General features: G+C 46.7%; 1 protein-coding gene across 2 annotated transcripts in view; it reads left to right on the top strand.

The window, feature by feature from the left end:
• Nucleotides 1-25,137, top strand: part of SSH2 (slingshot protein phosphatase 2) — a 182,669-nt gene that overhangs the window by 39,717 nt on the left and 117,815 nt on the right. For both annotated transcript variants that reach the window (XM_060259128.1, XM_060259127.1), the window contains exon 2: nt 22,093-22,136. In XM_060259128.1, the coding sequence (XP_060115111.1) occupies nt 22,093-22,136 (44 nt within the window). The remainder of the gene's footprint in view (nt 1-22,092; nt 22,137-25,137) is intronic.

Raw genomic sequence — 25,137 nt, 5'->3', positions numbered from 1 at the left:
CTCCCTCCTCCCTCCTGATCTGTTTGTTTTCTTTCTTTCCTGCCTGCCTGCCTGCTCTCAAACATCTGACACATGTCTTGCGGCTCTCAAACATCTGACGTTTATTCTGTGTGACTTTTACATTAAGCATTAGGCTGTACGGTAATAATAATTAGAAAACATGGCCATTAAAATCCAGAACCCTGAAGGCTGAAAAATAAATCTGTCTCCTAAATTTTGGAGCTGGCTCCTAGAGCCAAAGAAAATGTGTTAAGACCCACTCTAAGGACAGCGGAACATAGAGTGCATAGCAGTAGTCAAGCCTAGTGTTTCCAGGAGGATACGTGGTGAGTATGGCTTGTTATCTGGCCACTGTTAGGAACAGGATGTTGGAAACATGGACAGGCTTTTGGTCTGGTCCAAAGGGCTACTCCTGATCTGCAGCCCCAGATTCCAGCTCTTTTATAGCTCAGATGAGCCTAAAAATGAAATTGGGTGGGGTTTTGTATTTTTCTGCTTAGAATTAATCGAAAGCAGTCGAAGCTGGCACGAGTTGTGCGTGTTGTTTCCAATGTCCAGTATTAAATGCTTCTCAGCATGGTTTGATCCTTCAGATATCACTAAGGAAAGAAGGGTGGCAGGGAGGTGAAGGAAATGGCCGTGGCACTTTTCTGTGCCCGTTTCAAAGAATAGAGAGAAAATGGGGGTGGGGGGAGAGCGCAGATCCTCTCCCTGCCTTTTGCAGCCCTCACCCAAGCACTGGGGCGAATTCTTCCACTTTGCGGGGATCGGAAGTTGGCCTGGCCGAGGGCACTCTGGCAGCTGCTCCATGATATAACGAAAACATCTGGTTTCAATGGGCCTCATCCTTCCCCCGCATGTGCGTTCATCCCTTGCGCCACGCTGATGTCATCTAATGCTATTCCTGCTGCAAAGAATGCAAATCCCATGTAGATTATGGGATTGGGAGGGGATGCGAGGGAGATCCGTTACTGAGGGAATACAAGATTTGTGACCTTAGTTTTTAATGGGCTGCTGAGGATGGGGTGTGCTGAGGGAGGCAGGGACAGAACAGATGGTGCAGAGGCAAGGAGGCTTGGGGTAACTTTCCTTTCTCAAGGAGTTTTGGAAGATGGGGGGGTGTTTTAAGAAGCTGGTCCATTGCAAGGCCTTTTGGAACTGAATCTTGTTCTGCCCTTCTCTGTAACAGTGGGGATTATTTGTGTCAAGATCCTTTGCCATTTTACTGTGTTACTGTTCTATCTGTTCTAAAACACCTTCTATGCTAGCTGGGAAAATGAAAGTATTTAGGCCCTCTAACACCATCTAACCATCAAGGTCATCACTTTCTGTTAGAGGGTTTTGCTAATGACTATTGTGGCATGAGAATGTCTGCCTTGTAATAATTTCATGTTTTGAACTTATCTCGCACCAGAAAATTAGGCATTCATGTAACGGCTAACTGCTTCTATATATATATTCACCTCTGTTTGGACTGCCTTGATTTTGCCGCTGGACTTGTCAGCGGTACTGTCCTGTTTTACAATAAACGCAAATCCTGATGAAATGGAGAGTTGTTTTTATTGAAGATAGTCATAGACCTGACAATTTGTGTCATTGGCTGTTATTTATACCTTGTGTATCCCGCATTTAAGAACAGAGTCTGCATAAAGTTATGGCTGGTAACCCTTTAGAGCTAAGTTTTGATTGAAATTTCTGTCCCTGGCCCTGGCAACACAGATACCCACTGGATGGTTCTTTGCCTTCCTGCTCAGTTTGTCTAAAAGCACTGTAGCAATTTCCGTACAAAGACCACCTCTGCAGAGAATTTTCTCTGGACAAAGCGTTTTGGATTTTTCAGCCTCAGACTGTTTCTTTTCCTGGACTTTGGATCTCTTTTTTCTTGATTCTCAAGGATTCAGAAAACAGATGGTTTTGCTGATCTCCCTGTGCCATGAGATCTAACCTCAGGGCATCAAGGCCTATTCTTCTGGAGTGGTGGCCATCTCTGTGGTTTCCAGTTCAGGTTTGTGTTCCTCTAAACCAGGGGTGTCAAACTCATTTATTATGAGGGCCAGATCTGACATGAATGAGATCTTGTTGGGCCGGGCCATGTGCGTTCCTATTTAAGATTAGGTAGCAGAGATATAAAATTTATAAAGGACACAGACAAACAAAGTTAAATTTTTTAAAAGAAAACTTTTTTTAAAAAACCTTAAAACATTGGCACTCGTTGGCCTTAAAGGTGCTTTCTTGAATTTCTCTCATGAGATCCAGGGAACTGGGCAAAGGAATCTCTGGCTTTTTCCTTCCTTCCACAGGGGACTGGAAGGGGAAGGAGCCTCAGCCAATACAAGGAAGAGAGACACTGGAGCATGAAGGGACTCTTCTTTTGAACGAGCAGTGCTGAACACCTTGTTTGCTCTGCTCTCGCCTCTGAATAGGTCAGCTTGCTACTCTTTCTAGCAGAAAAAGGGGTTGTGTACCTGGGAGTGGTCATTTGTGCAAGTCACCCATCTCCCCGCATTAGGCATCTTTTCCTCTGCTGTGTTGTTTCCTTGGAAATAAGAAGAGAATGGAAATAAGCCTTCAGCGTTTCTGTAGAAAGTTCTGATTGTTAACCAGGCGCAAGCTTGAGTTCCTAAATGTGTAACTGTGCAGATTACCACTGGTTGTGAGGAAGCTGTCTGTTCTAAATTGTGGTGCCGTCGTTAACCGCCCTGTGAATTCAGAGAATGGTGGTATACAAATCTAAATGATACATAAATAAGCTGGCTGATACTAGTCTTCTGTATTCCCTTCTCTGGAATGTTGAGGAGCAAGAACTGGTTAATTTGCTTCAGGAGCCTAGTATTGAAGGAATCGTAAAAGATATAGGACAAACATTGTTTAAAAATAGGTATGAAAACCGATCAACGGGCAGGAATTGCAATGCATCATAGCAACAGGCTGAAGCCGTTCAAAATTAATATCTTTGGAAAACGTTTGTAGTTTGTGTGCATGTGTCTGTGTGTCAAGTCACATCTGACTTTGTTTGGTGCGCTTAGAGATGTGAAGGCCTGGAAAAAAAACAGAAAAATTGGGGGGGGGGGGGGAACCGCCCCCCCTTTTTTCCCTGAAGCCTTTTTTGTTTTTTTCCAAAAAATTGGGAAAAAAGAAAAGAAACAAATTGATTATGGAACGTTTTATTTTAATGGGATGAATAAAATATTTTAAGACGAAGTGTTCAAATATTTTCCAAATCATTTTTAAAAGTATGTATGGTATCAGGTTATTATAATGTCTGTGCACTGAGGACAAGCAAGTCCTAGAAACTTAGTCCTACACTCCCTTCTATACACTTCCCCCCTCTTCAATTCTTTTTATGAGAATGAGTTTTTATTTTTATTTAACACTGTGGAGAGGAAATATAAATAATCGTTACTTCTGGATTTTAAAAAATTGTTTTGTAGAGGGTTTTTTGTCTGTTCCACATAAACTAGTAAACAGTTCAGGAAATTGTTGCTCTGTTTGTTACAATTCCAAATAAATATTATTTAAAAAGTAAATTCTGTTTGTAATAATTGTTTGGATACACTACATTTTTAATATGCCAGTTGTGATAATTTCATGCCAAGTAAAATTGTCGATAGTCATATTTTATGTTCCTAAAGTATCAGAATGGCTTTTAATCTGGAAAAGAAAAAAGAAGTGCTAATGTAGCATTTTTTTCAATTTTTCCAAAAAATTCCGGTTTCCCCTGAAAAAAAACGGAAAAAACCTAGGTTTTTTTCTGAGCTTCAAAATTTCCAGAAATTTTACATCTCTAGGTGTGCTTCAAGTCACAGCTGATTTATTGCGACCCTGAGGAGTCTTCAAGGACCCTGGTATTCTGTGGAGGTCTCCCATCCAAGAACTAGCCAGAGCCAGCCCTGCCTGGCTTCCAAGCTCTGACGAGATCGGGCTTGCCTGGGCTATCCGGCTCAGGACTGTTTGCAGTATGCGTAGGAAGTATCTATAATCGTTGGTTGTTTCACATAAAATGTCATGCTCTGCACTTTGACTGCATAAAGGTAAAAGTAGTCCCCAGTGCAAGCACCAGCTGTTTCTGACTCTAGGGTGACATCGCATCACGACGTTTTCATGGCAGACTTTTTTACGGGGTAGTTTGTCATTTCCTTCCCCAGTCATCTACACTTTTCCTCCAGCAAGCTGGGTCCTCCTTTTACCAACCTCGGAAGGATGGAAGGCTGAGTCAATCTTGAGCTGGCTACCTGAACCCAACTTCCACCGGGATCAAACTCAGGTCGTGAGCAGAGAGCTCGGACTGCAATACTACAGCTTTACCACTCTGCGCCGCAGGGCTATTTCTGAATGCATAAAACATTGTCTTAAAAAGCACTTCATACGTGTCCTGACCTGGCTAGCCCAGGCAAGCCCGATCTTGTCAGATCTCGGAATCTAAACAGGGCTTGCCCTGGCAAGTACTTGGGTGGAAGACCTCCAAGGAATACTACAGCTGGGACACAGAGGCAGATAGCAAGACACCTCTCTGAATGTCCTTGCCTTCCAGTCACAGTCGGGGTTGCCAGAAGTCAGCTGTGACTTCCAGGCATGAACACAAACACGCATGCACACACAGAAGCACCCAAACATTTTTAAAAAGCACTTCATGCGTTTGGGATAGCTTACAGTAGGGCTTGTGTGTATGCGTTTACCCAAATTTCCACATTTTTCCATTGGAAAGTTTCAGCTGAAAAGTTCTTGAGGAGGAAATGTAGGGGAGGACATGTTTTCTCATATCTCTCCCCTTGGTCCTCACATCTATAATCTTGACCAGTGCTTTAAATCGTGCCAAGAAACAGCCTGAAGACTCGAGGAAAGACGCACATGACTGTGGGTCACATCAGCTATCAGAAGTTTAGGAAATGCTCTTAGACTTCACGATAGGGAATGAAAATGGGTTCGAAAGCATGAGTTTCACAGGATGGGTGGATTTTTCCGTCTCTTAACACTATCTCTCAGGGCAGCATACTTTCCCGTTTTATCCCTGTAATGGCACCTCAGGTTTTCACAATACAATGTGTGATAGAAGTGAAAAGATTTCGCTGCATTCGTGAGTTCAAGAGCTGTGTAGTTAATGCATGCATCTGTTGGCAGGAGTTTGACTTCTCGGTTGCAGCAAATGGAACCAGTTGCCTCAGCTCTGTTCATGCCGTGTTCTGTACCGTTTACTTCTTGTAAAAAAGGTAAAGGTAGTCCCCTGTGCAAGAACCAGTCGTTTCCGACTCTGGGGTGACATCACATCATGACATTTTCACAGCAGGCTTTTTACGGAGTGGTTTGCCGTTGCCTTCCCCAGTCATCTACACTTTACCCCTAGCGAGCTGGGTACTCATTTTACCAACCTTGGAAGGATGGAAGGCTGAGTCAACCTTGAGCCGACTACCTGAACCCAGCTTCCGCTGGGATTGAACTCAGGTCATGAGCAGAGAGCTCAGACTGCAGTACTACAGCCATGGGGCTCGCCTTGTACACTCATCCATGGTTCCCAGCTCTGTTGGATGGGTTGGGCCTTCTTCTCTTCCTCTCGCCACCTTTTTTACAGGGCGGGAAGCTCTCAGCTAGCATTGAGACAATTCTATAGATTGCTGTTGCTTGGATACCTGCTTCTTTGTTAATCCAGCAATACTAGGTAACAATTTCCTTGCCTTTAATTGCACTGCTAGAAAACACTGAGTTGGATTGTGCCAGGTCGAACAGCTGGAAGACAATCTGATCGTGTTAAGAAAGCCTTTTCATACCTTCCTGTTGTTGAGTGTTCTCCCCCAGCTATCAGGATCCTCGAGGAAAGGATTTTGAAATATTGTATTTCCTTCTTCCTGCCCACCTCCGGATTTTCCCACCGATTCTGGCAGGATGAAACTGCCTGTGTTGGCATTGCTGTTATGCTGTAACAGCAGTACCCAGGTCTCCCAAACGCCTCATGTCAAAACAGTGTTTGACCATGGCCTTCTCTCTAGTACTTACTTAAGCTTGTAACGAAAGCTTTTTTTTTTCTTTCCTTTTTTTTTTTGCAGTAGGCGCTATTGGCTAAAAAAGAGATTCTTTCAGTGGTTTTTAGTTGCTTCAAACTATAATGCATACTGTGCTTGTTCGAATGGGGCCTAGAGGGAAATGGTTCACCAAACAAAAGTTAGCCAGTAAAGGAAGAAACAGTCTAGAGCAGGGGTGGCCAAACTGCGGCTCTTTCACACATATTGTGCAGCTCTCGAAGCCCCCACTGCCCCGCTGGCCAACTTAGAGAAGGAATCTGTCTCTTTAAATATCTTCTCCAAGGCAGCCAATGTGGGGGACTTGGAGAATGCATTTTAAAGCTCCTTCCTTCCTTCCTTCCTTCCTTCCTTCCTTCCTTCCTTCCTTCCTTCCTTCCTTCCTTCCTTCCTTCCTTCCTTCCTTCCTTCCTTCCTTCCTCCCTCCCTCCCTCCCTCCCTCCCTCCCTCCCTCCCTCAGCCATCTTACATTCTTGTCTTGTGGCTCTCAAACATCTGACATTTATTCTAGGTGGCTCTTACGTTAAGCAAGTTTAGCCACCCCTGGCCTAGAGCCTTGCCGATGGGTAGAAGAAATCAAGGTTTGGTGGTTGCATTGCTCATGTGTGCTGTTTGCTTTTGAAGGAACTTATGTTGTTTTAACAGTGAATGTTAGAACATTCCAATGACATCACAGCCGCTCAGCCAGTGGCTAAAGTGGCTCACTCAACAAGAGGCAGCTAGTTTTTAATTATTTTATTCATCTGAGATTATGTGTGTTGTATTTTTTTTTAATAACACTTGGATGCCTTGGTTGTGGTTGTGTGGCTGTTTTTAATTGGTATGAATCCTGTGGGCATAATGTTTGGTTAGGCACCTTAAGCTTCTTGGGCCCTGTGGGAAGTGAATATGTTAACAGGCAACATGCAAGCAAAATGAGCAATGGCTGGCTGCGCGCCCACCTGTTTTCTCCGTGCCGAACATGCCTTGCAAAAAAAAATATAGCAAGGACTCCGTGTGCTCTCCTCCAAGGAAGTCACCCCTGTGGGAACCGCTCCAGGAATTCCCAACAGCTGCTGGAAACTGGCTGAGCACACTGTTGGACTTGTGAGTCCTCTGAGAATTTGGGCTTAAAGAAGGCTTTGTCCCGTCCTGACTTGGATAGCCTAAACAAGGGATTGTGGCTGATCTCGAAAGCTAAGCAGGGCTGACCCTGGCAAGTACTTGAATGGGAGACCTCCATGGAATACCAGAGCCAGGAGGCAGAGGCAGGCTGTACCAAGCCCCTTCTCTGAATGTCCTCCATGCCCCAGTAGGGGTCGTCGGAAGTCACCATGACTTCCAGGCTTACACATGCACGCTCACATGCACACACATACAAAATACAAAAAAATATATACTCCCCCAAAGAAGGCCTTGTCACGGCTCCTTGGGGGTGTGGGTGAAATACGGCGTAGTCCGCCTTTCTCCTTCTCACTCAAGGCAGCTTACTCAGTGTCAGGGCAGTCAATAGGCTAGGCCATCCAGGAAGCAATCTAATAGGATTATGATTGTGGAAATCAAAACCAGCTAAGCATCTGGAACAGACTGAAACCAAACAAAAACTATGAACATGACATACTAAACGATGCAGAAATTGCAAAATAGGATAATATGTACAGCAACGGTTTAGTGCGTACTATTTGTTGTTGTTTTTGCCATCAAGTCACAGCTGACTTTGGGCGGCCCCGTAGGGTTTTTCAAGGCGAGAGATGTCTGGAGATGGTTTGCCATTCCCTGACTCTGCATATTGACCCTGGTTGTTCCTTGGAGATCTCCCATCCAAATACTAGCCAGGGCCAACCCTGGGCTTATCCCGGTCAGGATAGGGCATGCTATATTTTATTAAAGCATTCTTTTCCTGAATCATTCCAGTTATAATAAAGCCCTCTATAGTAGAAATGTCCTCCTTGAATAATTCAATTTTGCATCGCTTGCAGAAAGCCAAGAGAGTGGGAGCCTTCCTTCTTTTTGGGGGTGGTGGTGGCCTGGAAGTCATGACAACTTCTGGCGACCCCTTCTGGGGCGTAGAAGATGTTCAGAGAGGTGGTTTCATACAGCCTGCCTCTGCCTCCTAGTCCTGGTATTCCAAGTTCTTGCCAGCTTAGCTTTTGAGAACTGACGAGAGTGGGAGCCTTCCTGACCTCCTCAAGGAAGCTCCTCCATAAGGTGGGAACTATAACTGAAAATGCACATCTACAAGCAGTTGCTCTTTTGCCTGGTAGAACTTGCAGAATGCTCTGTGCAGGTTTTACTGCAGTTTTGGCATCTCTCATTCATTTTTTAATTGTACTCCTTCCCCCCCTTAAAAAAACCTTATCTGTTTTTGAATATAGTTCCGAAGTTTAAGAACATAAGAGAAGCCATGTTGGATCAGGCCAATGGCCCATCAAGTCCAACACTCTGTGTCACACAGTGGCAAAAAATTTTATATACACACATACACTGTGGCTAATAGCCACTGATGGACCTGTGCTCCATATTTTTATCTAAACCCTTCTTGAAGGTGGCTATACTTGTGGCCGCCACCACCTCCTGTGGCAGTGAATTCCACATGTTAATCACCCTTTGGGTGAAGAAGTACTTCCTTTTACCCTTATGTTTATGTTAATAGTATGTTTATGTATGTTTATGTTAATAGTAAACAAATAATCTCCTTTGGGTTTGGAAATGTATTGTATAGATTTAATGTATAAATTGATGGTGCGGCCTCATTTGGAGTACTGTGTTCAATTCTGGTCACCGCACCGCAAACAAGATATTATAACATTGGAAAAAGTCCAGAAAAGGGCAACTAGGATGATTAAAGGAGTGGAACACTTTCCCTATGAAGAAAGGTTAAAACGCTTGGGGCTCTTTAGCTTGGTGAAACGTCGACTGAGGGGTGACATGATCAAAGTTTACAAGATTATGCATGCAGTAGAGAAGGTAGAGAAAGAAGTACTTTTCTCCCTTTCTCCCAATACAAGAACTTGTGGCACTCAATGAAATTGCTGAGCAGTCGGTTTAGAACGGATAAAAGGAAGTACTTCTCCCAAAGGGTGATAAAGATGTCACAGGAGGTGGCAGCGGCTACAAGCATAGCCAGCTTGAAGAGGGGATTGGATAAACATATGGAGCAGCGGTCCATCGGTGGTTATTAGCCGCAGTGTATTACTGGAACTCTCTGTCAGGGGCACGTGATGCTCTGTATTCTTGTTGTTGGGGGCGGCAATATTGGGAGGGCTTCTAGTGTTTTGGCTCCACTGATGGACCTCCTGGTGGCACCTGTTTTTTTTGGCCACTGTGTGGCACAGAGTGTTGGACTGGATGGGCCATTGGCCTGATCCAACTTGGCTTCTCTTATGTTCTTATTTACCTCCCGTTGCTGCGCAGAGACAACATTTAAATACAGCCTTTGGCTCCTAAACTTTTGAAGGGTGTGCATACATTGCTTTGCTGGGGCATAAAACTATCTTAGTTGTGGCTTCAGAGTTTGTTTTACATGGGCTCTATTTTTGTGGAATTTCCTTCAAAACACCTTGTGTAGCTGTACGGAGGGTGAAGATGACCAACTGTCTAGCAGGCTATAGGTTTGTGGAGCCCAGAGCCCCGTTGGTTGACCCAAATCAAAGTAAACATCAGAAGAGCCCTGCTGGATCAAACCAGTGGTCCTTCTAGGCCAGCCTCCTCTCTCACAGAATTGCCAACCAGTTCCTCTGGAGGTCCAACAACAGGACATGGAGGCTGAGGCCTTCTCTTGATGTTGCCTCCTGGTCCTGGGATACAGAGGCTCAGTGCCTCTGAATGTGGAGGTTCCCTTCAGCCACCAGGACTAGGAGCCACCAAAAGACTTATCCTCCCTGATTCTATCTAATCCCCCTTTCAAGCTGTTTATTCCTGTGGCCATCGCGACATCCTCTGGCAGCAAATTCTACATTTGAATCGCTCTCTGTGTAAAATAATATTTATTTTATTTTATGCACTCGTTTCCAATGCAATGGAAATGGGTTTCTATTGGTATGTGGGGTATTATTTTTTTTATAATAGAACGTTATTGTTATTGATATGATTTGTTTTTATTCTGTTTTGTTGTGAGTTATAGTAACAATAGAGGTACAGTGCACATTTGTTCATAGAATCTGGCTTGCGAGCTGAAAAAAGGTAGTCCCCTGTGCAAGCACCTGTCATTTCTGACTCTGGGGTGACGTCGCCTCATGATGTTTTCATGGCAGACTTTTTTTTTTACGGGATGGTTTGCCATAGCCTTCCCCAGTCATCTACACTTCCCCCCCCCCCCAGCAAGCTGGGGACTCATTTTACCGACCTCGCAAGGATGGAAGATTGAGTTTACCTTGAGCCGGCTACCTGAACCCAGCTTCTGCTGGGATCGAACTCAGGTTGTGAGCAGAGAGCTTGGACTGCAGTACTGCAGCTTTACCGCTCTGCGCCACGGGACTGCTGAGTTGAAAAAGGACAATGCCAAAATCATGTGTCTTCTATAAATGGTTAATGTTATATATTTTTCTTTAGTATTTTTGTATTTTTATGTGTGTGTTTATGTTTGAGACTGTGTGTGTGTGCGCCTGGAAGTCATATATGGACATATGAAGCTGCCTTATACTGAATCAGGCCCTTGGTCCATCAAAGTCAGTATTGTCTACTCAGACTGGCAGCGGCTCTCCAGGGTCTCAAGCGGAGGTTTTTCACACCTATTTGCCTGGACCCTTTTTTTTTTGGAGATGCCAGAGATTGAACCTGGGACCCTCTGCTTCCCAAGCAGATGTTCTACCACTGTGCCACCATCCCTCCCCTAAGTCATGGCGACCTCTGGTGACTGACCCCTACTGTGGGCCTGGAGGATATTCAGGGAGGTGGCTGAATAAAACCTGCCCCTGCCCTTCTGGCTCGTGGTATTCCAAGAAGCGAGCCAGTTTGGTGTAGTGGTTAAGTGTGCTGACTCTTATCTGGTAAAACCGGGTTTGATTCCTCACTTCTCCGCTTGCACCTGCTGGAATGGCCTTGGGTCAGCCATAGCTCTGGCAGAGGTTGTCCTTGAAAGGGCAGCTGCTGTGAGAGTCCTCTCAGCCCCACCTCCTTCACAGGGTGTCTATTGTGGGGAAGGAAGATAAAGGAGATTGTGAGCCGCTCTGAGACTCTGAAATTCGGAGTGGAGAGCGGGATATAAATCCAATATCATCATCATCATCATCATCATCATCATCATCATCATCATCATCATCATCATCAACTACTTGTCAGAGGTAACCCTGCTTAGCTTCCAAGATCTGAGGAGATCGGGCATGCCTGGGCTATCCAGGTCAGGGCAATGCTAAATATTTTTCTAATGACTGAAACGGGGGCCAGCTTTCAGAGCCCTTCAAGTGTGGTGTTATGGATAGTCCCATAAGAGACCTCTGTGTTCAGAAGTCTTGCTGACTTGCTTCGATTTTGAGTTGTTGTTGTCCTTTTTGTGCAGGCTGTAGGTGTCCACCTCTTTCTCACTACTGCCTGGAGCACGCTCCACATAGACCCTGGGAAGATTTTTTCGAGAGGGTGAGAGAGATTGAGAGGAGCTGTGGTTTCGGAGATTGCTTTTCTCAGAAGACACTTGTGTGAATTTTTGGCTTCTTTCCCTTCCTCTTTCCTCCACACAGGACAGCAGAAGCTTCATTCTGCGCATGGATTGGTTCCTCAGTGGACCTTTTGCAGGCTTTGCGGTCGTAGCTTAAACTCAAGCTTGTTGTTTCAAATCTCAGCGTAAGGACCTCTCAACGGTTTCCCGTCACCCCGTGGTTTCTCCGGGGCCAAGTCCCAGGCAATCTTGGCTCTTCCGAAGTGTGTGCTTTTCATTTATTGTTGTTACTGTCGTTTTTATTAATACTTTGCAATCCCTTTTTGGCCCGCCCTTGTTTTCTTTGACTGTTGTGCGGTGTTGTTTCTGGCATGCGTGGCTGAAGTAGGCGTGGGTTTAGTTCCGAGCACAGCTTTCAAAGGCTCTCCCTCGCCTTTAGCAGACGCAACCCGGTAACTGTGCCGCTTAAACAATGGGACATGGCATGTTACACAGTAGTGCTTATTCGTTCCCAAGCGATCCATTGGGTTGGGGAGGGTGGGGCAGAGGGTTTTCTTTAACTGCCTTCAGGTATACTGTTTGCCACTGGCATTCAGAACTTTCCATCTGCTGCTTTGAGGGCAAGCTCTTTCTTTGCCTCCTGTAGCTCTCATTAAGGGTGAGCTGGGTGGCTGGTACTCGGTGAAGAGATCAATACCAACCACCCTTGGTGAGGGCCAGGGCAGAACAAAGGGAGCAGTCCAGGGTTGCTAGCTCTGGGTTGGGAAATACCTGGAGATTTTGGGGATGCAGTGTGAGGAGTGCAGGGTTTGGGGAGCGGAGGGACGTCCATGGGGTATAAATGCCGTAGAGGCTACTTTTCCGAGTGGTCCTTTTCTCCAGGTGAGCTGATCTCTGTCACCCTGTAAGCTGCGGAGTTTTTGTGAGCAGAGATTCTACTTTGTGAGCTACTAGCGTTAAAGTTGTGAGCTACTAACATTAAAGTTGTGAGCGACTGCATAAATTAGTTTGCTCTGGGGCCATTTTTTTGTGAGCTGAGATAAAAATGTGGGAGCCAGAGGCTAAAAAATGGTGAACTAGCTCACACTAACTCAGCTTAGAGGGAACCCTGGTTGTAATCTCAAAAGAGCTCTACCCCACCACCTGGAGATCGGCAACCCTGAAGCAAAGAATTCAGGTTTTCACGGCTGGTAACATCATTAGGGTTTGTAGAATCTTTCGGGATCAAGTGCCGTGTTCTACTGGAGAAAGTTTTCCTTCCAGACGTTTCGTTCTCAGCTGCGGAGAACATCCTCAACCCTAAAGCAGTCTGATAGTCCCGTAGTGGCTAACCAGATGCAATGCCCTGGGCAAGGGCACAGAGATCAAAACTCCTGTTTGCTCCCCCCCCACACAACTGGCATTTGGAGGTATATTGCCTCTAAATATGGAAGACCCGTTTAGTTGTCCTGGCTAGTGGCCCTTGAATCTAATTGGCTTTTCAAGCCATCTAAACTAGTGGCCAGTACTGCATCTCGCACAGTGTGGAGAAAGTATTTCTATTCCAGTTTTTTCCCCCTTCTCTCTCATAAAAAGCTGAAGTCATCTATTTTTAACTTAGTTCCTCCAAGCAATTGGTAAGCAGGACAGGGAGTTGAATTTATATGCAGAATTAGGGCTGGTAAATCCTCATAGCTGGCATGAGGGCTTTGGATCATACGTATGCTGGGGGTTCTGTGCTTCCCAGGGGTAAAAAAGGTAAAGGTAGTCCCCCGTGCAAGCATTGAGTTGTTACTGACCCGTGAGGTCACATCACGGCATTTTCGTGGCAGACTTTTTACGGGGTGCCTACACCATTATCTACACTTTTTCTCCAGCAAGCTGGGTAATTTTACTGACCTTGAAAGGATGGAAGGCTGAGTCAACTTGAGTTGGCAACCTGAACCCAGCCTCTGCCGGGATTGAACTCGGGTCGTGAGCAGAGCTTGCACTGCAGTACTGCAGCTTACTACTCTGCACCATGGGGCTCCTTTAAAGGTAAAGGTAATCCTCTGTGCAAGCACCAGTCGTTTCCAGCTTGGGTGACGTTGCATCATGATGTTTTCATGGCAGACTTTCTACGGGGTGGTTTGCCATTGCTTTTCCCAGTCATCTACACTTTCCCCCCCAACAAGCTGGGTACTCATTTGACCAACCTCGGAAGGATGGGAAGCTGAGTCAACCTCGAGCCGGCTATCTGAACCCAGCTTCCGCCGGGATCAAACTCAGGTTGTGAGCAGAGCTTGGACTGCAGTACTGCAGCTGACCACTCTGTGCCACAGGGCTCCTTTTCCCAGGGCTGCAGGGGCCCAATTTTGATTGGCATGCATGTCAAAGGGACTTCAGCTCTCCCCTCCGCACCCTTTTCTTGACTTGAAACTGAGCTGCCGGTTGCTCTGCTGGGAAACTTATATGTGAATTTGGGTGGTGTGAAGCTCCTACAGTCCTTGTGGGGGGCCACGAGGGCTTCGTATCATGTGACTCAGTCCTTAGTTGTCCCACCATCTCTGCTTTCCGTGACAATTTGTTTTGCTGGAAAGAGAGATTAGAAGAGAGCAAGGGGCCTCAGCAGAGAACAGATTCCTTTCTGCTTTGTGTTTGCTTCCCTCTAGTGACATGGTTTTACTTAGCAAGTTGTGGGTTGGTTCTGCTCAGAATAGGAGCGAGCGTGCAGATGGTTGCCGAAGGGAGACATGCACACTACAGGTCTGACGCTGGCTCAATTATCCATCTTTTTAATTGCCACCTCAGATGATTGCCACCTCAGGCAGATTGTGGACAGCCGACTTCCATTGCTGAACGGCTGAAGTGCAGAAAGGATGGCCAAGGGCCTCAAGCACAAGGGAAAGAGTTGACTGAACAAACGAGGCTCTTGGAAGCTCATCTCTCCTCCTCCCCCAAAAAATCTTGTTGGTCTCTAAGGTTTAGGGCTGCTAGGTCCAATTCGGGAAGTATCTGGGGACTCGGGGTGGAGCCAGGAGCCTTTGGGGTGGAGCCAGGAGCAAGGATGTGACAAACATAGTTGAACTCACATTTAAAGGGACCACACACCTTTTAAATGCCTTCCCTTCACTGGAAATATTGAAGGACAGGTGCACCTTCTTTTGGGTTCATAGAATTGGACCCCCTGGTCCAATCTTTTTGAAACTTGCGGGAGAGTGTTTTGAGGAGAGTTGCCAGATGCTATTGCAAATTTGGTGCTTCTACCTCAAGAAACAGCCCCCGTAGAGCTCCAGATACTCGTGGATCAATTCTCCATTATACCCTGTGGGAATCAGTCTCCATAGGAAATAATGAAGTGCTCGGCAGACATTCCCCCCCCCTGCTTTTTGATGACCCTGAAGTGGGGGTAGGGCCTCTAAGCCGGGGGATCCCCTGCCTCCACCTGGGGATTGGCACCCTACTAAGGTGCTCCCGGACTCAAAGCAAACTGTTGTACGGCAGACCAACATGACTGCCCTCTGAACAAATTCAGTTGCACTTGGATTTCACGCTGGCTGCAGATAAAAGACTTGCAGGGGCTGGGTTAATAGTCCCCAAGCTCAGACTTTAAATGCAAGAGACTCAACAAATGATGGGGAATGACCGGTGCAAAACGGCTTAGACTTTGTTGTTAGGAGTCAGGCTAAAAATAACAGAAGGCTTTCTGGGGAAATGTGCAAACCTGGGTCAGCCTCACGGGAAGCTGCAGGGGAATTTCGCTTCTCCCAAGCCCCAGTTGAAGCTTCTGTTCAGTTTGTCACACTGCAAAGTGTGTGTGTGTGTGTACACCACCAGCATTGCCCCACCACTGTGCAAATGCCTGTTTCCTCTGACCCTCGAAGGCTGGCTCCCAGAGATCTGAACTTTTGTCTTGACTGAGTGCAGTTGTGTCTTTTGGTGACTTCTCCATTGGCAGTTGGCTAGCAAGGGGGCTGAGTCTTGCTATGTCTGCTTTTTGAGAGGATACAGAGGCAAAATCTTATACACTCCTCATGGCTATCACCATACATTCCCATAGTCTGTTGCAGTGGCTGAGGGCGGGTGTGTGTGTGTGGAATGAAGATCTGTAGAGCTACCTTTGCCCACCCCTGGTATACCCCATACTTGATGAAAGGCCTGCGTTCCTTTTGCCCTATGATGTTTGCTTGTCTTAAACCTTGTGACTGGGGTGGGGGATTTAAACTGCCTAGCAGACAGCAGTCTCTTTAAAATAGTTATACCTCAGCCTTCTTTGTGAAATCTGGACAACTTTTAACAATCAAAATATACAGTGACAGAAGTACCTATCCTGCCCCCCCCCCCCCGGTCAATAAACACGAGGTGGTCCAGTCAGAAGTTTCCCCCCAGCTCACCCCCATATGAACATATGAAGCTGCCTTATACTGAATCAGACCCTTGGTCCATCAAAGTCAGTATTGTCTTCTCAGACTGGCAGTGGCTCTCCAGGGTCTCAAGCTGAGGTTTTTCACACCTATTTGCCTGGACCCTTTTTTGGAGATGCCAGGGATTGAACCTGGGACCTTCTGCTTCCCAAGCAGATGCTCTACCACTGAGCCACCATCCCTCCCCGGGAGCCCCCATTGACCTGAATAAGAGTTGCACAGCAGTTGCACCCTATTCCCCATCCCCGCATTGGTTTACAATTAAATGGTAGTGGGTTTGGGGTTTTTTTTGCCTCAGTGTAGAAAAGACAAGTTCGTTTATCAGATATTCTTTCCTTCGGTGGAGGGGTGGGACAAGAAGATGCAGAAAGAAAGGCCAAGGTCCAAAGCGTGGGGGACTGCCCCAGCTAGAGATGGGATCGTGCGGTGTGGAGTTTGTAGCACCAGATCAAGTCACCCGTCCCACTCGCCGGGGAGGGCGGGATCTAAATAAATTTATTATTATTATTACGTTAAATCTATTACTGCCACTCCTGTTGTGGGATGACCTATCAAAGAAAGCTTGCCTGCTTGCTCTCCTAGGCGGACTGGCAGGAACCTTTTGTGGTTCTCAGGGCTTTTAAAACTGTTGGGTTATTTAAGAGGAAAGACTGCTGGCGATGGGTGTGCGTGTATCACAAAGGGTCCAGCGTTGGCTGTCAGTCTCTGCTTGGTTTCAGTTTCATGTAGTGAACTGTGTGACGCTTTCCAATACAGGACAACCAAGAAATGTAAGACTGGCTGGCCTTGTAAGTAAATCTACAGAAAAGCCGAGCTTGTCTGCCCACTCATGCCTGGGGGGGCTATTTGTAGTGTTATCAGTAGACAGGAAGAAGGAGAGAAACCATCTCTGTTTTCTGCTGGCAGATTCTGAATCACATGCTCGTGGCGCAGAGTGTTAAAGCTGCAGTATTGCAGTCCTAAGTTCCACTCCTGAGTTCAATCCCAGCGGAAGCTGGTTTCAGGTAGCCGGCTCAGGTTGACTCAGCCTTCCATCCTTCCGAGGTCAGTCAAATGAGCACCAGCTTGCTGAGGGGGGGGGGGGGAGTGTAAAAGAGTGGGGAAGGCAATGGCAAATCACCCCGTAAAAAGTCTGCTGTGAAAACGTTGTGAAAGCAACGTCACCCCAGAGTCGGAAACGACTGATGCTTGCACAGGGGACCTTTCCCTTTCCATGTTCCTTATGCTCTTCCAAATAGTGGTCATGGAGAAACCTTTCTGTACCTCGCCAACAGCAAAAAGAGGCTTAAAAGTGTGTACACAAAGTGCAACCTGAAATGGAACACTCGCTGTTTTTGTCAAAAAAAAAACCCCACTCCAAAATTTCAAGAACAGAAAATACTTTCTGCTCATAGTGAGGCAGTATAGAAGGAAGTTTACTCCTCTGTAGTGCTCCCCTCCCCCAATTCACAAATTACCTGGCTTGTATGGCCAGATATCAGGACCAGATACGGGAAAATATGTCCCCTCCCCCTGCTGAATCGCTGTCTGCAAGGTAACAGGGACACAGGAAGGTGAAGACCTCTGCCTCACCAAACAACAAATTGACCACTCAAGGCATGTGGCTGATCGTTGCTCAAAAACGAAGGTGCCTGCAGTTGATCTTTGGAGCCATATATACGGCTGTGGTCCTCCACTTTGACGCCAGAGTCTTGTGCAAGGATCCTCTTCGTTTGGAGAGAGGTCTGTTTAGTTTAAAGAGAGATGATACTCCTCTGCGTACCCGGAAGCTCCATTCGGTAGCCGAATCTATTAACCTTGTGCATGCCTCCACCCACCCTTCCAATACAAAAACAGTGATTCAGGGTTTACCAGTCCCCAGTGACTGTTCCCATACGGGTCATTTTTAAAAAACTAAATAAGAAACATTTTCTAACAGCCCGTGGACTTCTCAGAGATCAAAACCTTCTCCTGCCTCTAGATAGCACCTTTGACTTCCACCTTATAGGCCTTAGCTGCTTAATGCAGGGAAACACTTGGAAAAGTTGGAGCACATCACCATTCTTGGATCCTCAGCACAGCACTCCATGGATAAGTGCTAGAATCTGCTATGATGGTGTTCGGAGTCCAAATTCTAACCTTCTAGAAGACGTTACCTCTCTCCTGTCAGAAGATAGTATTGAACTAGTTCTTCATTCCAAACTCTTTATCAGTTTCAATTCCTGCTACTTTGCAGCAACCCCCCCCCCCCCCAATATAGGACTATTTATTTATTTTTCATAGCTGCCGAAGCAGGCTCAGGGCGGCTAACGACATCATAATGTCAACAGTAAAACAATAAAGCGATCACAATCTCAGATTAAAAGTTAAAACAGGTTACAATTTAAAATTATTAGTACAGTTTTAAAACAACAGTTTGGTGCTGACATCATGCCATTCTTCAGTGGTGTTGGGCATCTACACACTTTGGTTGAAGGTCATTCGAAATAATGTTTTGCAGGCCTTGCGAAACTGGACAAGGTCCCGCAAGGCTCTTACGTCATCTGGAAGTTGGTTCCACCAGTGGGGGGGGGGCGCAATAGAGAAGGCTCTTTCTCTAGTAGCCTTCAATCTCGCCTCCCTCAACCTGGGGATTACTAATAGGTTGTGCGATCCAGATCTCAGTACCCTCTGGGGAATATATGGGGAGAGACGGTCCCTAAGGTAGGCAGGTCCTGGGCCATACATACTAAAGATAGGCTGGGATCTTTGAGATGTAAACAGTCTTATATAGTAATTATTTTGCTTCATTTATACGCCACCTTTTTCTCCAATGGGGGACCCACAGAGGCTCTCCTCCATTTTATCTTCACAACAACCCTGTGAGGTAGGCTGTTGTATGACTCGCCTGAAGTCATCCAGCAAGCTACCATGGCATCTCCCAGATCATAGTCCAGTGCTAATCACCCCAAGAAATTCAGAATAGCCTCTCCACCCATAATACTCAGCGTTTGGCAAAGGGATTGCGTTGCTGATTAGATGGCTAAGAATCGCAAGGCATCCGTTTCCAATTAAAGTGCCATCTGCGAGGGCGGTGGCAATGTTTGCTGCTTTTTCCAAGGGTATACCTGTGCCTGAACTGTGCAGAACTGCTGCTTGGTCACAGCCTACGTTTGTGAAGCACTGTGCCCTGGATACCAGAACAAGACAGGACTGGTCCTTCAGAAGGACGACTTGTTTTCCTGATTTACCTGGAGGAGGGAACAGGTGTGATCAGCTTGCTATTTTTCCTACAGGTGTGTGATGCCCAGCGACCACAGAGAACAACAGGTGGCTTAGTTTTAACTGGCGTTCTTTGGGGGCTCTTTTGTGCAGTCACACAACCCGCCCACCTTCCGCAGTGTCGCAGGTGCTTATTTCCTCCTGAGTTGCTGTGGGAAGAACCCTGAAGGCAAGTAGGAAGGCACTGATGGGAGGTGAATCCTCTGCCTTTTCTCTCAAGATGAGCAGAGTCGGCACCATAGATAACTTCTAGGGTTAGCTCTAAAAGGCTCTTATCGGTCTTCTGCACTAGCCACTGCTGTGGCCATATCTCTTTCCAGTAAGGCATAGTGGAGAGTCGGTAATTCTGCCCTGTCTGTATACTGGCAGTAACGTAAAACAGGATTATCCATCCTTAGAGAGGCTGCTTATGCATGAAACACTGCTCTGGGCTTGCTCTTTTCTCCAGTCAACAGGCACATTTGGAGCAGTGACTTTTGCAAATACCCTCTAAGCTGGGGGCGTTTTTGCTAGAAAAAGGCCGGCAGGAGCTAATTTGCATATTAGGCCACACCCTGATGCCAAGCCAACTGGAATTGCGTTTCTGCTCAAAGAAAGGTCCTTCCTCTAAGAATTACCTGCTGCTGGGCAAATCCGTGACTTGCGTTCTTGCAAAGGTCACTCTTCCAAGTGCACCGGATGACTGAGTAGAGCAAGACGAGGTTTGGACTCCTGCAGAAGCCACGAATCCATTTCTCTACACATACTGGCAGTTCTTAGGCAGCACAGAGTTTGGGAATTGTTTGGTTAGGGTCTTAAATACCTTATTTAAATACAGGCATAGTATGGGTGCCTTTGATCCCAGCAAGGCTCCCCTATGGAGAAGTCTGGAGCGTTTGTTCTAAGAATGCTGTCTGCCTTCCTAGCGCTTGGCTGGGGATGCACTTTTGCCCTGTCTCTTTGGAGACGCTGCTTCTTTGCCGGCTTCTTCTGAGTCCTTGCCACTTTCGCTCCCCAATCCCGATGCTTTGTGGCTCTCACATGACTCCCCATCTGCTGTCTCACAGATAAAGTGTGTGTGTTTGATCTCTTTCCCCCCTCCTCCCCTTTTCTCCCAGCCTTGCATAGATTTCACATTTCTGAATCAGTGTGTTTTCCTTGAAGATTATTGGAGAATTAGGCTCGCTTTGGGGCCGAGCCGAGCGTGCAAACAAAATCCCGCTGGCGCGTTGAGGCTTTTGTCATTCATTCTGAGCCCAAAAGATGTCGGCGTCTGACGATGCTGGGCTTCCTCTTACAACTTTTATTGCTAACATGTGCACACAGGGACACACACGTCTTGACAAATTTCTGTCGAAGCTTCCCCCGTTTTTTTCCCCTTGTTCCTCCTTCTGGTGGCTGCCGAAAGGAGCAAGATAAAATGTCACTTTTACTAAACTGCTTTCTTTTCCAGCTGGTGACTGTGTGCTAGTGAACTCTCTGAAGAAGAGTTTTGGAAGTTTAAAAAAGTGCTATTAAAATGGTAGTGGCAAAAGAGAAATGCATCGGGATGGGAAAGGGTCTTGTAACCCAGTGGTCTTCAGTCCAGAGGTCCATGCCCATTAAGATGGGAAGGGGTCTTCAGTCCAGAGGTCTATGCCCACGAGGGTAGGAAGGGATCTTGTGAATCAGGGGTCTTCAACTCAGAGGTCCATGCCCACTAGGATATGAAGGGTTCTTGTGCTCACTAGGATGAGAAGGAGTCTTTTGAACCAGGTGTCTTCAGCCCAGAAGTCCATGCCCTGGAGTCTTCAACCCAAAGACTTGTGCCCACTATTATGGGAAGTGGTCTTGTAATCTAGGGGTCTTCATCCCAGAAATCTGGGCCCACTAGGATGGGGAGGGGTCTTGTAACACAGGGGTCTTCAACCCAGAGGTCTGGGACCACCAGGATAGGAAGGGCAGTGGGGGCTTTGAGAGCCACACAATATGTGTGAAAGAGCCACATGTGACTCCCGAGCCTCAGTTTGGCCACCCCTAGTCCGTATTGGGGAGTAAAGTGGGGGTAGAGATGAATTAAATAAAAATGTGACTTTTTTGTAAGTAGGGGTGGGGTCCTTTCTTGCTGTCTGGTGGTTTATTTTTATTTTATTTCTGGGATTTCTATCCTGGCCATCCTGCCAAGTCAGGCTCAGGGCGGGTTACAGCCTAAGTTCCCTCTAAGCTGTGGAGTCTTGTGAGCAAAATTCTTCTTAGTGAGCTACTGGCATTAAAGTTGTGAGCTACTGCATCAATTAGTTTGCTCTGGGGCTATTTTTTCTGAGCTGAGACAAAAATATGTGAGCTGGAGGCTAAGAAACTGTGAGCTAGCTCACACTAACTCAGCTTAGAGGGAACGCTGGTTACAACATAAATACATAATACCAGGACTTTTTTGTAGCAGGAACCTATTTGCATATTAGGCCACACACCCGATGTAGCCAATCCTCCAAGAGCGTACAGGGCTCTTAGTGCTGTAAGCTCCAGGAGGGTTGGCTACATCAGGGTGTGTGGCCTAATATGCCGAGGAGTTCCTGCTACAAAAAAAGCCCTGCAATACAATAAATTATATATATTATTGAAGGTGGGCCATGTTTGAAGGCGGCCCACGGGTCTGGAAAGGTTGTGAACAGTTGCTGTAGTTCACAAGATGCCCCAGAAGCTACAAATGGTTTATCCAAGCAAATGGAATGCTTTAGTTAGAGGTGGGCCCCCTCATGAACTGGCTGCATTGGTCATCAGGGTCCTACCACAACAGGATGGTAAATGTTCCTCTCTTTAGCCAATGGCAATTGGACATTCTGCCTTGGGCCAACCCTAGTTCTAACAGAAGGTTGATGATCAAGCGTATTAATTTATTTCCTCCTTTCCCTGTTCTCTCCCAATGCAGGAGGCAGACAGCGGGGAAGATGAGTGCCGGTTCCAGCCCAGAAGGTAAGTGTTTTGCATATGTTTGCAGGCATCCTTAGATCTTTTCTGGGTTTTTTTTGTCGCAGCTGCCTTGGAGTCTCTTGGAGCCTCTTAATGCTTGCAAAGAACCTGAGTGATGGGGGCAAGGTCTTGGCTCTCTTCCTTCTGGACTTTGGAGAGAGTTGAAAATGGGGAGATATGCTTCTGAGCAGCCAAACAATGGTGGCGTCAGGGGATGTGGCCTGATATGCAAATGAGTTCCTGCTGGGCCTCTTCTACAAAACAAGCCCTGCTTCTGACTTCTCTGACCTTTGGTACAAAGGGAGAGGTGGGATCCTGCCCCTGGCCAGAGTCCACTGCACATGCCAGTTCCAGGGGAACCTTTGTGGGGTAGAATCTTCCTTTCTGATTGATGACATCAAGCGAGACCCCCTCCTTGTGATTTTTCTGCAGCGTTAAGGGAAGGAGAGAGATGGTCTCTTGCCACGTTGCTGGGCGTTGGAAAGGAGGTGAAGGTCAGCAATCTTTCGTGGACCGTCTTTGTGCAGCTCTTGCAGCCCACCCTGAGGCTCAAGGCCCTTCCTGTTTTTCAGATTGGTGGTGGAATGTGCCTTCCAAATCACAGCTTGGCTTATGAGCTCCCCCCTTCCAAGGCAAGAGAGGTCCAGAGCAATGTTCCCTCTAAGCTGCAGAGTCTTGTGAGCAAAAATTCTACTTTGTGAGCTATTGGCATTAATCTGGCATTAAAGTTGTGAGCTACTGCATAAACTAGTGTGCTCTGGGGTTATCCTTCCAGAACTAATACAAAAATGTGTGAGCTGCCGGCTAAAAATCTGCAAGCTAGCTCACGCTAAATCATCTTAGAGAGAACACTGGTCCAGAGGTGGTTGGTCATTACCTGCCTCTGTGTCAGGACCCCTGGAGATCTCCCATCCAAACACTAGCCAGTGCGGATCCCAGGGCTGGCCCTGTTACTAGGCAAACTAGGCGATTGCCTAGGGCGCTGACCTTCTGGGGGTGCCAAATTGGGCACCTCCCATGTGACTCAGTGGCATTATCAGTGCAGCAGGGAGCACCAGATGTTAGCCTTGCCTAGAGTTCCAGGCAGTCTAGGGCCGGCCCTGGTGGACCCTATGTGGCTTCTGAGATATGATGAGATTGGGCTAGCCTGGGCTATCCGATTCAGGGCTTGGTTTTTCAAATTACGACTCTTCTGGATGGCAGGGGAGGGGGGTGAAGAAAAAAACAATTGTGTGCGTCTCCCTCCCCCTCCCAAAGCTGGTATGGAGATTTGGTGTACAGGGCAGAGACTTGGCTTCTGTGCGTGTGTGTGAGAGAAACAGATAACGTTTCTGGCATATTTAAAATAGTTTCCTGCCATGGGAAACGACTGTCTGTTGCTCATGTGTTGACCTCCATCCGGAGACTTCCTCTTGCAAGGGGGCTGGGAAGATAAGCCTGGACAAAGAGCCTCCGAGGAAATCTTTTCTCTCTCTCTCTCTCTCTCTTTTTGCCGAGTCAAAAGTTTTATTCTCTGAATGGGAACGATTCCCCCTCCCCTTCTGTTTTAATCCACGGATGGAAAAACTCAGCGGCCGCTGCCCTTTGTTTGCTTCAGGAATGTCAGTCCGCGTGTTTGATAAAATCAGAATGCCTTGGAGTATTTAATTTAATTTGCTTCTTTTACACACCACCATTCGCCCCAGCAGGGACTCAAAGTGGCTTACATCAGGGGTGGCCAAGGGTAGCTCTTCAGATGTTTTTTTTTTGCCTACAACTCCCATCAGCCCCAGCCATTGGCCATGCTGGCTGGGGCTGATGGGAGTTGTAGGCAAAAAAACATCTGGAGAGCTACCGTTGGCTACCCCTGGCTTACATCATTCTCCTTTCCTCCACTTTATTCTCACAACAATCCTGTAAGGTAGGTTAGGTTGAGAGAGTGCCCAAGGTCACCCAGCAGACTTCCATGGCAGAATGGAGGATTTGTACCTGGGTCTCCCACATGCTAGCCGGGCGCTCTAATTACTACACCACTCTGGCTCTCATTTCAGAAACTGGCAGCTGCAGTAACTCCTAAAATGAATCTCAACAGACTCAGGCAGAAGTGCCCATGCCTTGCTGAGTTTCCCCAACACTTCTTTCCGGGTCACGCTTGGAAACTGTACCAGAAGTGTAGAGACTCTCCTCTACCCTGCTCCCTAGGAGCCTTTGTCCTTAGCAGAGAGGAAGCTAGTGTGAATCCACAGGCGTGGCGGCTGTTGTGGTTTCTTGAAAGCCTGATTCGCAGTGCCTAGCAACTGGGAGCACTTGAAAAACTCTAGGTACCACTGAGATAATTGCATCACTCGACAATGATGCCCTGAAAAGGAAGGAAAAGAGAAACAAAGTGTGATAAGATGTTTTGCTCACTTCTCCTTTTGCCATCTACTGCCCCCTCTGGCCAAGGGGGGCTTTTGAATGTTTAGGAGCCTAACTCCCCATTGCTTCCCATAATTTTATTTATTTATTTATTTATTTATTTATTTATTTATTTATTTATTTATTTATTTCATTTATATCCCGCCCTCCCCCACCTTGGCAGGCTCAGGGCGGCTAACAACAATCCATAAAAACACACCATAATAAATAAAACATTAGAATTACAATATAGAACAATAAAACATTAAAATAAAAACCAGTCTAGTAGATACAATTATACTGCGGTATAGATCTTTAGACCGCATTGGCGGATCTTTAATTACCATTTTCTTAGCAGTCCGAATATGCTGATTTAAAAAGGATGGTCTTGCAGGCCCTGCGGAACTGTTCAAGGCTCCGCAGGGCCCGCACCTCCTCGGGGAGTCAGTTCCATAGGGTAGGGGCCGCGATCGAAAAGGCCCGTATTCTGGTGCTCTGATATTTAACTTCCTTCGGCCCAGGGATAGTCATTAGGTTTTTCCCCGTTGACCTCAGTGCTCTCTGGGGTTCATAATCCCGTACCCCCCTTCCCCCGCCTCATATGCCCTTTTTTGCCGGCAACAGAGCA

This window comes from Heteronotia binoei, chromosome 18 (assembly GCF_032191835.1).
Source record: "Heteronotia binoei isolate CCM8104 ecotype False Entrance Well chromosome 18, APGP_CSIRO_Hbin_v1, whole genome shotgun sequence".
NCBI classification, from domain to species: Eukaryota; Metazoa; Chordata; class Lepidosauria; order Squamata; family Gekkonidae; genus Heteronotia; species Heteronotia binoei.
Note: the sequence above shows the minus strand (reverse complement) of the source record. Positions and strands in the feature narration are given on the sequence as shown.